At 40.9% G+C, this 13,209-nt stretch overlaps 2 protein-coding genes across 3 annotated transcripts; one reads left to right on the top strand and one right to left on the bottom strand.

Annotated features, from left to right (window-relative positions):
- Positions 1-2,754: 2,754 nt before the first annotated feature.
- Positions 2,755-5,756, top strand: LOC104419812 (NKAP family protein UM04995). Its single transcript, XM_010031593.3, has 4 exons — positions 2,755-3,430; positions 3,959-4,133; positions 4,651-4,927; positions 5,078-5,756. Exons 2-4 carry the CDS (start codon positions 3,965-3,967, stop codon positions 5,379-5,381), a joined length of 750 nt encoding a protein of 249 aa, XP_010029895.2. The 5' UTR covers positions 2,755-3,430; positions 3,959-3,964; the 3' UTR covers positions 5,382-5,756.
- A 1,661-nt stretch (positions 5,757-7,417) lies between these two features.
- LOC104419811 (DUF21 domain-containing protein At2g14520) lies at positions 7,418-12,270 on the bottom strand. Of its 2 annotated transcripts, XM_018862892.2 has the most exons (12): positions 11,758-11,891; positions 10,283-11,185; positions 10,062-10,138; positions 9,889-9,972; positions 9,459-9,572; positions 9,283-9,369; positions 9,019-9,158; positions 8,829-8,916; positions 8,467-8,540; positions 8,237-8,364; positions 7,880-8,145; positions 7,418-7,787 (listed from the first exon to the last, which is right to left on the bottom strand). In XM_018862892.2, the coding sequence occupies exons 3-12, from the start codon at positions 10,065-10,067 to the stop codon at positions 7,743-7,745; spliced, it is 1,032 nt and encodes a 343-aa protein (XP_018718437.1). In that variant the 5' UTR covers positions 10,068-10,138; positions 10,283-11,185; positions 11,758-11,891; the 3' UTR covers positions 7,418-7,742. The 2 variants fall into 2 exon arrangements, with proteins under 2 accessions (XP_018718437.1, XP_010029893.1); XM_010031591.3 differs by lacking the exon at positions 10,283-11,185 and having other exon boundaries at positions 11,758-12,270.
- Positions 12,271-13,209: the final 939 nt, after the last annotated feature.

Below are 13,209 nucleotides of genomic sequence, written 5' to 3'. Positions count from 1 at the left end.
TTCAATATCACAACCACCAAAATTGGATGTGGTCCTTTCGTGTGAAATCAATCAACACCAGACCCAACTCCGCACCTGTTTATTCAGAGAAATGCGACGCAAAAGAGCAAAACCGTACACCGATTGATTTGTTCTTTCGCGTCACATTTCTTGGAATATCTGCAGACAAAATATACGCACCGTCGCCACCATCCGTTGGTGACGTGCGAAATTCTATTTGCAAAAGTCCTCGTCATCTTCCAGCTGACCAGAAGAGTAGAAGGTGAGATTATATTCTTGACATGTGAAATGGTTGCTGCTAGAAAGTGAAGGCTTTGTTCCTTTAGAGCCTTATTTAATGAGAAATCTCACTTCAGCTAAATCACATCGTCCAGGAACTTCTGAGCTGTCCGGCTGCGCAAAATGCCAAACCGAAGATCCGATTTCTTGTACCATCTATTTTGTCATTTGAGGAGATTGCTTGCAAGTTTAACCTAACTTTGCTTTTTTAAAATATTTGAACCGCCCTTTGCTTGCTTCACAACTCAACACCATCGAATTGCCAATATTCTCTTCACACATAAGATATTCATTATCTATATTCTCCTCTTAAGATACTCATATTCCTAACACATTTGTCAATATTGAATGAGCTGTCCAGCCAAATATCGAGATCGGGTTCTGATTTGTTGTCTAATCAATTCCAAACCTCCACAGGGTCTTTAATAAACAAAAGATCTCATACCCGTTCTGAAAAAAGCAACCAATATCAATTAGGGTTTGCTCGATTCAGGATTTTATTTGGTAGAACCTAAGAACATCTAATCCTCTCTTTCGTGTGTTTGGTAAGTTGTCGTCTATATTATTATTGGTGGGTTAGAAGTGGGTTTCGCATATTATTTCACCTTCCCGATCCTAACAAACCTCATGAATTATTAACAAATGGATTGTCTTTCGTTGGCACTTTCAGTCGATGGATTTCTTTCCAAACAAAAAGTTTTGCACAAGCTGGTGGTGCAACTTGGTTATGTAGATGTAAACAATGTTTGTAGCTCTCAATTCGGCAAGGGGTAAGACCCCAGAAATCTTGGGACGGCAATTAGCATTCAAAATCCCAGTTTTGCGTTTAAACAAATCCAGCTATTTGGGCTCCCAAAATGTAAACCGCAGCAATTGTATTAAGAAACACAATCAACAACGTCATCTAACAAGTAGAAGAATTGAACCCTTGATCTCCTACTTTAATAGTACATAAAATCTTATGGAATCATGTGAAGAGAAACATGGTCTATAAATCAAATAAACAAATGATATGAGATATTTCAATACTGCAAACCAGATTAGCAATGGCATATAGAATTTAATGAATGGGATGGCACATACAAGAAAAAAACTGGGCAGAACCTGACCTTGATACTGCTTTTTAATATTTGAATATTTTAATACCCCTCATACATAGACTAGGAGACAAATAAGAGACAAATAAGGGGTTGGAAAGAATACTATATAAAATTGTGTGGATCCACTGCCAATTATTTAAAAAATTTAACTTGGGAAATGAATAGGTGATTAAATATTTAAATATTAAGAATGAGTCGATGATGGCTCGTTGGTTTCACAGGAGTGACGAAGCGGCATCGGCCACTCATTTAAAGCAAGAAACTTGGTCGCTTCTTTGATCGGTTTCCACTTTCAAGGATTGTAGCAATAATTAAGAGAAAAAAATCACATACTTTTATATTATTATTTTTTTGCAATAGCTCACAAACTTAATTAAGAAAAAAGATCTAGTAAAGCTTCTGTTCACTCGTCGAATTTATTAATTGTAATGTCTTACCTGGCTTAAAATTAATAGAAGTCTACATACTAAAAATCGCAAACTTAATTAACTTTGAACTCTTCGACACTGATCCTAGATGTTGCTCAAGGCTATTTGTTTTAGTAATAACAACGCCTAATCTACATAGCTTAAAGCATCGATAAATTTAGTTTAAGCCATAGCAGTTTAACTTTAACTCAGAAATCCAAATCATCATCTCATGACTAGCGAAAATGAAATATATTTCAAATTTTAGGGTATATCAAATTTGTTTTATTGGATTTTCTGCCCCACCATTTGTTTTTATTTATTTATTTATTACAATTCCACTTTTTCACCGTGCTAGCCAACTTTTAATTCAAAATAACTTAACTAGATAAGTTCATATTGTGTCTAAGCTCTAACAAATGCTAGAAAGGAGACTAATTTCAGTGTACAAATTTTTCACTTGTTTGTTAATTTTTTCAAATCTCATTAAATTAGATAAAAATACACGTGGATTACTTAATCGACTATAATTGTAATTTTCTTTCTCGAGAAAAGAAGTATCGTCCAATATCTAAGAAACTTTTTCTATCAAGTTTTTTTCAAATTTGCTCCGTGTCTATCGATCATAGAGAATAACAGGGCCATTACCTTAGCATAAAATAAGAAAGTTACGATGGAAAATAGCAACGGTAGGGCCCAAAATGAAAAGGCCGGATGGAGAACTCTGGCCCATAAGTTCGGGCCCGGTGTGTCAATTATGCCCCATTTTCGTCGGACCATCCAATCTAAAAGTCCGAACCGAAACCGGAACAGATTTGTGATGGTTTGGTTCGAATTCGGATAATAAACCGGAAACAACCCGAACCCGAATTTGTCAAACGGGTCTATTATGCAAGATCCCTCCTTTCTGCGCCGTTCGCTCGCTGCAGAGACTTCCTCCTCTATGCGCCGCTCCATCGTGCGGCGGCGGCGGCGGCGGCGGCGGAGGGAGTTTGGGAGGCGATCGACGGCATTGATCCGCCACCGAGCCCTCTCTGAGCGAGCCCCAGAGCTCGACGCGCAAGCACGGTACGCAAAAAAGGGCATCGGATCATCAGCGCGAGCCTGTCGGTCCGTTTTGGGCGATAAAAATCTCGTCTTGTATACCGCCCCTCGTGAAATCATTGGTCCTCTTTGTCTAGAAAGGTGATTCTGGTGCGATGTTTGTGTAGTTTGATAACCAAGATACGATCTTGGTCATGAAGGAAGATACGGCGTTGAGAGGAATTCTCTCTTATGCTTGGAGACAAAGTTTTTTCTGGATAATCCGATAACCCGATCCGATGACCTTGCTTGATTCGGATCAGGATTCGGGTCGGGTCGCACAAAGACATATGCCTTTGATATCCGGATCGGCGACACCCATAAACTGCGGCCTTCTTGCGAAGCAACGAACGACGTCCGCATTCGTCGCATAAAGGCTCCACTTTGGTCGCCCCCCTTCGTTCTTCGACGGATGATCTTCAAGCTCTCGCACGGCGGTATATATTCCCCGGGATTACTGTTGAGAATTTGCAATTAGGGTTTTCTGCGCAAGGGGAAAATTCTCGATCCTCCGATTTATCGGCTTGGCGATTAACCCCTTGATCGATTGATCGAAATTCGGTAAGTTTCGATTAATTTCTCCCTGTTGGATTAGATTCCTTCACCGTTCAATCATGGGTAATCGCAAGCACTGTAAGATAGGTCGAAATTTCGTAGCTTTCTTCGCTTTCATTCGTGTCGGTAAGTTCGATGCTTTCTTAGTCTATCTGGAAATTGTTTTGCGTTTTGTGTTTCTGCGGAGATGATCAGGGTTCGTCGAATTCGAAAAGTGATTCTTTTGGAAGCTGGGAAGTTTGTGGATGAGAAAAAAATCTCAACTTTTGATGTGCAGTCTGATTATGTCATGTCGAAAGTGCTGAATTTTCTAAACGGAAAAGGGTGAACCTGACTTGAGAAACTTGAGCGAGATATTCGTCAGTTAGGGGAAGTGAGGACAATGAAGCAATTTTGTGACGCCCGAGATTGCATCCTGAAAAGACTACGTCGTTTTGTGATGGAAATTTTGCTTAGGAAGATTAACTCTTTAATTGTATGAGAATGAGATACACCATAAGTGTTGCTCATATGCTTATTCTACTGTTTCTTTAGGATCCAATGGATTTGGAAACGGAAAACAGAATTGCTGCAATCCTTATGAAAGAAGCGGCGGAGTTACGTAGACAAGCTGAGAAAGAAGGCGCACTTGCCTATCTTTGCAAGCCCTCTGTTAGGGCACGGCCCAATTCGAGGTTTCTCACCGCAACTGTTCTTGGGGTGCAACAAGGTTAGGCCTATCTGTTGTATTTAGACTTGCACATTTTTTCAAGGCATGTGATTGCATCATAAAGAAACTTCAAAGTGGACACTTCTGGAGCACGTGTATTGTTTTTATCACTGTGGTCGGTGGACCAAGAACGACACTCTTGAAGAATTTTTCATTTGTTTGATTGAGGCGCTCTATACTTGCATGTCATTGCATAGTCGCATGCTCTTGGCCATCTATGTTATTCAATATTAGGGTCTCTTGTCTTCTGTAAGAATGTTGCATCTCTCACTATATCCAGCAAGTGATCTGTGGAACTTTGTCAGGCATGGCTGATGATGCCATCTTGATGTGATTTCTTGTGTGGTTCCATTCCTACTTTTTGACTTAAATCTGATTGCTGCTTTGCCCTGATGCATCACATCATCTTTGCTTATGAATTTTCTGTTGTCTCTCATTTGTAACAGTTAGATTCAATTTAGAATTCTTTAAAGTCTGCTTCAGTATATAACTTTTTGCTAGCCGTCTCCATGTTCAGCCAATAAAGCTGTGGAAGTAGACGAAATGTGGCGTCTGCGTCAGAAGGAGCTGGAGCTTGATAATCGGATCAAAGGAAGATCAAGAGATGAGAGCAGCAGTAGGAGGCACCATAAGGATGCCAGTTCTTCAAGGAGCAGCAGCAGCGATAGGCATGATATAGATGATCACAGTGTTGAACCTTCATGTTCTCAAAGTAGAAGTGCACATGAAAGTCGCCATAAAAGAGGGGATGAAGGTTTGGGGGATGAAGAGATTGAAGAGTTTCTACTCTCAAGGTCGCAGCTTCTTCTTCTTTTTTTCTCTCTCTCCCCCCTCTCTGAGAATACACGCGCATCTTGATTTGGTTGTGAAGTGTATGATTGTTTGGTTTGGAGAGTAGAAGAAGCAGGCATTGATTTCTAAATTAAATACAATTGTGGATGCAGAGTCAAGCGCGGCAGAGGTGCCATAGGGTCAAGGATGGATGAAACAGGTCCCTACCTTCCATCATGCCCAGGTTCCGAGGAGTTGCCTCCAAGTCCTGAGCGTAGGGAAGCACGTGTTAAGTATGGGCCAGAAAAACCATATTCACTTAAGGCTTCTGGATCACCCGAAAAGGACGGTCATAAAGACAGGCATAAGAAGGCAAAGAAGGTCCACTCTCACTCAAGCAGAAAACACTCCAGTAAGCACAGATCTGAAGGGAAGTCTAGGAAAAAGAAGAAAGAGAAGAAAAAACATAGAAAGTAGTTTGGAGCTGTAGTAGTTCATGTGATTACTTATTTGGCACTAGCAAATTCATGGGATTTCAGGTACTATTTTTGGTATGGGATGTGGATTAAATCACAGTAATGAGAGTATCTATCGGAACACATTGCAACAGTGTGCACCAAGATGGTGTGAAGGGTGCTTGTTTGCTGTCCTTCAAGTTCTTTTCAGATGTTATCTTTTGATCAGATTTCAACCTCGAAATCTTGTTGAGCTGGGTGACGTATTCTGCACTAGTTGGCTAGCTTTTATGAGTCGTCCAAAAGTGTTAAATCTTCACTAAGAGTGCTGAAAGAGAAGACCTTTCATTTGCTGCTCTCTGCTTCACTCATAATCAAAAGAGATTTGTTCCTTTTCCGAGCATTTGTTGAGTAAGACATAAGATACTATGTTCATTACTCCTATAGTCCTCGAGCGTCACTTTCATCGATAGGGTAAAGGGAGTGAGTCAAGCCATCAGGAGATTTTTGCTGAAATCCACTTCCCCCTCCTGGTTGATCTCTTTCGAGCTTTCATTATTGGTTCCTTTCCTTTCCAAATTCGCCGATTCCAACGGTTCCGATCCGACTGTGGCTCCGACAGAGTATTTGGAGAGCGCCCAACTTGGTCATGGAGGCTGGGGTCGGTCCAGAGATGTTGTGGTTGAAGCAAAGAGCGGCAATCGAAGCCGACCAAGTGACATAACTCGGGATCTGCTCGGAGCTCAATTCCATCTCAAATTGAGCCGGAACTGTTTGGTGGAGTTGGCGAGACTCGGGGTATCATCCTTGGTGAGCCGCTGCCTTTGAAGCTCTGGCTGGAGTTACAGTTCGAGTCCTCCTCCTTCAGTAAACTGACTCGATTGAGCCGGGCTACAGATCGAAGGTGGTGCAGGCTTGAATGGTGGCGCAGAGAAAAGAAACACTCAAAACCAAAGGAAAAAATTAGTGAAGATATATCGGACGGAAATGCCTGTCATGGTGTGAAAAGTGGCATATGAGATCTACATGCTTGTTTGCTGGCTAGCAAAACTTTGGTCGGCTGGCAAACTCAAAACTCTTATTTAAAACTGAATTACCATTTAGGACCTGTATTTATAAGAAAGTCTACTCTAGATTATCTTTTGAGAAAAATACATCACTTCAATCCTTTATTTTCTTATCTAGGCCACGGAAGTTCCTGGCCATCTTTTTCCTGCTTCGGGTAAATCATGTTTCGATGTTTCCTCATTTCATCTCCCAAAAAGGAGATGACATATCGTGGAGAAGCCAGTCCAAAATTGCTTTGCACTTCCCTTTCGTTGAAAGGTCTCCAAGGAATCGACTTGCTTGGCAAAAAGATCCCGACAACTCCGTTTTTATTGTCAGTAATTTATTACAAGAAGATTTTTAATTTTTTCAATACAAAATATCATTCCCAAAATTTAGCCCCACATGCAATATCCTCTCTAAATTATTTAACGACGTGTTCATTTTGATTTTCAACCTGATAAGTTTTGGATGAGATATTCATTTCATATTAAGATATAATGATTCACGCCATCAAATAACATAATTAATCATTTTTCATATTGAATACATTAAACAAATTAACAATAATTTTTATATTTAATTCGAGTTGACTATCTTACATGCAAAATCTACATGTAACTTTTTTTTCCACCGTTCAAATGTATCAAATTGGTAGCTAAATCAATAAATTCCATTAATTTGAATTAATGAAAAGACTAAATCTAGAGATTAAATTGACCATGTATTGATACAACATTGAACAAGTCAATAATTCAGAGAAAACATCGCACATTAAATTAAAGCTTAGAAATGGCAATATATATGGGGCCAGATACCATTTCTATCATTTTTCCCGTTTGCAATAATTCATAAAGCAAGAATTACCATGGAAAGCAGTAGCAGAATAAGATATGGAGAGTTCAAAATCTGGAAAAGAAGCTTAGAGAGGAGATGCCCAACATAGTTGAACTACTCCCGATGCGAGAAAACTAACACGCAAACGATGCAAAATGTCGACAAAACAGGAACAGCTTATAAGGCAAAACCATGCTTTCCAATGCTTTCTTTTCCTTGCTTTACAACTTCAACAAAAGCAAAACCATAAAGTGCAAGATATACCAATTGTCTTGCACACTTCCCTGCGGTTGATTTACAAACACGACGAAATAATGTTCCAAGTCCACAATCCTCTATTCCTTTGAAATGATAAGACTCAAAAATTCGTAGCTTTTCTTAGTCCTTTTGGTAGAGAGCTAAAACAGTACAAGTAATACCACATACATTGAAATGATATGAAAAAGAAGTACTAAACACTGCTAGATGCTTGGCATATTGCCATGCATGGGATCCGATGTCATGAATGTTCATCATGGTGATCTGTCTCATCAAAGATCTCCTCCTGAAGAATGGCACAAAGGAATATGTCAGAAACAAGGTGATTCATAGGGTACATTGTTTAGAATGCAAGCAACGATGAAGAATATACGAGACCTGTAGCAGTTCTTCTATGACATCTTCCATGGTTATTATGCCCACAGCTTCTTCTTCTTCCGCAAGCTTCGGAAGAGGACTTCCATCTAGTTGCAGGATATCTGCATACATGTAATTTGTCCACTTCTTGCTCCTTGAACTTCCCTTAACTGAGTTATTTGAGTTGGGGAAGCTCTTCCATTTTTGCAGAGATCTCTTGTTTTTCAATTTCTTCTCTTGTGGAGTCTTTTCACCATCAATGTCCACCTTGACATCGTTCTCAGTACCTATTTGAAGAGACATTGCAAATTCAAGTTAAGTTGACAGAAGACTAACAATGGGAACATTCTCAAGTGGGCGCTGTAAATTGGAACTTACTATCGATAGGGCTCTTGTCAGTGGACTGCTCCGTCGACTCATTATGCTGTCTCACAACAACAGCCATGTGGCTGTGACCTTTCTGAAACTCATTTAATATGTCGTATAGAGGCATCTTTTCTGGAACCCTTTGGTCATAGCATAAAAAGACAAGCTATCATTAATATGACAGCCATACTCATGAACCTCTCTGCTAGCAAATTGCAAACAATCAATCCATAGAAACGAACCTTGGAATTTTCCGAATGGTAACATTTTTTACTGGTACTTCATCTTCTGGGTGAATGGTCAGCAAATTCTTCACCTAAACGACAGGCATATTACATCTCTTTAAAAGTTGCGCGTTATATAAAATAAAAACACCACAACATTGTTCGATTGCAATATAATCCTCTGGAGTCAAGGTATTTAAAGTCTATTAAAATGCTGAATAATACTTGTCACATCATCAAGCATCTCTCAAATACAACAAAGTCGCAAATCAATTTACAATTGCATCAAATCTGAAAAGCAGGAGACAAATAAATCATTATCATTTAAGTTATTCATATATAAAGAAAGAAACACGAAACTAAAAGTTTCCTGTAGATACCAGAATCAATCCAATTATATTGGTAGGCTTCTCATAGAAAACCGGCACTCTGCTGTGCCCTTTCTCCAAAACCAAGTTCATCAAATCCCTGCATCATGACAAGTAAGTCCCAAGATCCAAAGCCACAGAAAGAGTCCAAATAAAAAAATAAAAACAGGAGAATCCGATGCATTGAGAACAGCAGCGCAACTGATCGAGCTTGGCATTGATGTCAATTGCAAATGTCTCATTTATAGGAGTCATGGCATCACGAGCTGACTTATCCGAAAGTTCAAGTGCTCCAGCAATAATAGTTGTTTCATCATGCGTCAATTCTCCCCCCTTTCCAGCCTGTATGTGGAAGGTGAGGCATAGCATAGGTTACAAGCACCATCATCCAACAAATAAACAAGCTTGATTTGCTCACATCCAAATAAGAAAGTAACTCAAGAAGGAAACACCATAAGATATATACCTCATTTCCATGCAAGTCGACAAGGGTTTTAAGCTCAGCTCTGCGGAAGAGAGCAACATGTCCATGACCTAGTAGATAGTCTAATAACTGGAAGCAAAGAAGAAACAAAAAGGATGCTGAGCAAGTAAGCCAAGTGGATAATAGAAAGCAACTTTCTTAAACCCTACAAGCACCACCTTGCTGATTGGATACGCAATGGGAAAGCAGATCCAAACAAGAACACGCACAGCCGGAGCCACAGCCGCACCAATTGCCAAACCATATCGAGAACAAACAGATTGCGGAATTATCTGTTTCACAAAGCAAATGGAAATGACCAGTAGTCCTACCAACAAACAAAAATCAACTTAAAAGTTAAAACTCTTAACGCCAACAAAAATCCGACATGCAGACTTTGTGCATGCATTATAAGTTATAGAGGGTAAGACGTCATCTAAAGCAGCAGACTACCCCCCAAAGTTGCACAACGAAAGTATTTCTCGTGACAGAAGAATTTGACAAGATATTTACCCCAAAAACTGAATCTAACCCCATTGTCCACCAAACAATCTTTCCCTAACATGAAGAATGGATGTTACTCTAGCCACATGAGAAGTGATTACCAACCTCTCCAAACAGAAGGATCAATGTCACTGAGATCAGGATAGCGCCATAGGCTGAAACTAAACTGTCAAGAAAAATGGGAAGGGCCTGAAGATAAAGAAGAAAACGCACATGAGACGGAAGCATCCGCAGAATCATAGTGTTTATATATGTATATACAAATTGCTGGAATTTACCTCCATTGCAGCAGCATTGCATATCAGTAATGTGCAAAGCAGAAGATGTTGATTTTTTACAACTGGCAGTATCTTGGCTATAAGAAAAGCATGAGTGGAATTAGATAAATGTATAAGAAATCAACAAAGTTGTAACCCAACTAGTCATAATAGAACGGTAATAGACGAGGAGGAATTAACTGAAAAGTAATCACAATATAGTTAGTTGAGAAGAGTCTAACCAACTACTGATCGTCATAAACTGGATAGCAAGTATGCCAATAGTGCCACTTCCAAAAACCGAAGCTGGCCCGCCCAAACTTGTTATCATCAATGCATTTCATTCTTTTCAAAGTCTTACCATCTACAAATGGTTTACATGATTCTTAAAATCCCAACCATTTTCCTTTGTACTTTCTGGTAAGTGCTTTTTACCATTCTCAATCAACCGCACTGGATGCAAGCATGTGGACCTCACATATCTTGATCATCAGCCCTTCCATATCAGATTTGTCCATTGCTATATTTAGTTTCCTCTTATTGTCAGTGATCGCAACAGAGCACGACCCAAGTAGGTGACCCAAATTAGCTCTCAATTAGCTGGTAATCGGAAATTACTATTTTCATCTTTTAGCCATCCACTTGTGCCAAGGCCCACCATACATCGCAACGTTTGCGTGGGTAGCAGCCAACTGTAAGTTCATATCTATCAATAACTTAACTTAAGTGCTCTGCAGAAGCAGTAATCTCATTTTTATGTGTCAAGATATCATATCCAGAAGCATAAACAAACTTGTAGTGCAAAAGCTCTCGTGCCACTACATGCTCCTTTTCACCACTGTGAATTCTCACGAATACTAGAGGAAAGAGCCTACAATCCTTCAGCTTGGAGAGTTGAACTCTAGTACAAAATTCCTTTCCTTTGTTTCTGAATAAAATTCTCAGGGGGTTATATCGACCCATCACCATGGCCGAGAAAAAGGACCAAATCCTCCCTTAATGAGTTCCTTACATTACAGAATACTCGGTAGATGCATCAAGGGAACAAATAACTGATTTTCGAGCCGCCTTCTACTACAAAGCAAGATCCAAGCTTGAATGGGAGCAAAAGCATCAGCAGCGCCCGGCATAACTGCAAGCCCACACTGCCAAACGATACCAGCACCACCATCCGGTCGCATAATTCACCAAACTACACTCATCCGCCTTAACCGAGTGATGTTACATGTTTCAACGTTACGCTCTGCTTTGAACTGGGGGAAAGAGCAATAGAAGTCCCCCGTCCCTACGCAGAGTTTTTACATGCTTTTCTCCGATATTACGACACACAAAAAAAAAGACATTTTGCTACAGATCTTGTTATCAAGGCGATTCGACATAGATAGTTGAAAAATGAAAACTTCGACTGGGCATGTACGGGTGAAGCACTGTTTTGGCGCGGGCCGCTAAAGTTTCGCAACCAATAAATGCACGAGAAGACCGAATTTCACGATTGGAATTCTATAAAAACTCGCTACGTAGTACATTCTAAATAAAGCCCCCGAGTCACGGCCTTCGATTATACAGTAGTCCTCTCAAGAGGGTGTCCACGAGCGATCTCAAAAGGCGGACTTGGCGAGAACCGCCAGTCCGATCGAGATCACGAACGTGGAACGAGAGAAGAAAAAAGAAAAAGAAAAAAGAGAAAAACCCTACTCAACGAATCAATCAAACGCACCTGCGTGCTTGCGATCCTGAGGGGTGCCGGACTTGGCGAGGACCTCGAGGTCGACGAGGCTCATGGACATGAGCCCCAGCGTGAGGCCGGACATCACCCCGGCGAACATCACCAGCAGCGCCACGATCAGTATGCGGATGAAGAAGGCGCTCTCGCAGCACCTGTAATGCTCCGCCATTCAAACGCTCGCTCTCTCGCGCTCTCTCTCGCTCTCTCGCTCTCTCGCGCTCTCTCTCGCTCTCTCGCTCTCTCGCTCTCTCCTCTCCGATCTCCGGCTTCCCACCGACGCTGCTCGCCTGCGTTAGAGAAGGCAGGAGAAGAAGAAGAAGAAGCAGCGAAGCTGCTGGACCGTATCCATGGCCCCGGGAAACACGCGCTCACCCCCAGATCACTCAGTGTGCACGAGACAGCAACGCTCCCTTCCTTCCTTCCTTCTTGCTGCAGTGATCTGGCGAGAGGGAGAAGGAGATAAGAGCAACGAGATATGGAGAGAGACAGAGGGGAAACAAGGAGCTGCAGCTGGGACGGGGCCCGATCCCGGGCGGTGGACGTCATCCCCTCCCCGCAACCTACGGTCCTCCAGAACCGAATCCCTTTTTCGTCTTTTTTTTTTTTTTTTGTCCCCCCTTAAAATAAAAATATAATTAAGAATAGAAAAGGTAGGGGGCTCCCACCGACTCCCCTTCGCTTTCACGGCACCTGTGACTGTTGATTTGATTATTTTGTAATCACCCGCACCTCGATTCATGTAAAAACGACATTATCTTCGCTTCAGAATCCTAGGTTACTTTTGGCGCCGTTGATGCATGATCTACTAATGATAAAACAATAAAATGAGTGCGCCCGAAATCATCAAACTTGTCGAGCAAGCTTAATTGGGGTTTTTATCATTTTTAGGAGAGTAATGAAGTCGTAAAACTTGTCGAATTTGTATGACTTAGACGTGTCAACGGTCCATCTATGATTTTAGCTCTCAAATTCGTAAGGTTTTGGCTCTCCAAGCATTGTGGCTGATTTTGAAATTTGTCGATTAGTTTTAACCTTCGAATGAGATCATCCGGGACTTATTAGTCGAGCATAGTGTAGTTTGTCCTTTCAGTGGCCATTAGTTTCAACCCTAAAATGAGATCATCCGTGAATCATGGTTTGATTTGTCCCTTAAAAGTGAAAATAACGATAATAAAATAAGAAAGGCAAAAAGCAAAAGCATCCCCATTTGCCCCTCTGTCGCATCGCATCCCCCCAAAAATCTCCGGCTTTAGAAAAAAGAAAATCGTCGTATTTGTTGCGGACAAAATAACCAAAGTCATCGCCATCTTTAGGCCATCAACTTCAAATCTCTCTTCGCTTTCCATTGCCAAAGTTTCACTTGATTTCGTATCCACCGTGGGTGACGTCATGCTGATCTAAGATGCGAATAATGGTTGTCGATCCATGCTTGTGCTTTTTATA

This window comes from Eucalyptus grandis, chromosome 9, assembly GCF_016545825.1.
Source record: "Eucalyptus grandis isolate ANBG69807.140 chromosome 9, ASM1654582v1, whole genome shotgun sequence".
NCBI classification, from domain to species: domain Eukaryota; kingdom Viridiplantae; phylum Streptophyta; class Magnoliopsida; order Myrtales; family Myrtaceae; genus Eucalyptus; species Eucalyptus grandis.
The sequence above is the reverse complement of the archived record's forward strand: the minus strand, read 5'-3'. Positions and strand labels throughout refer to the sequence as shown.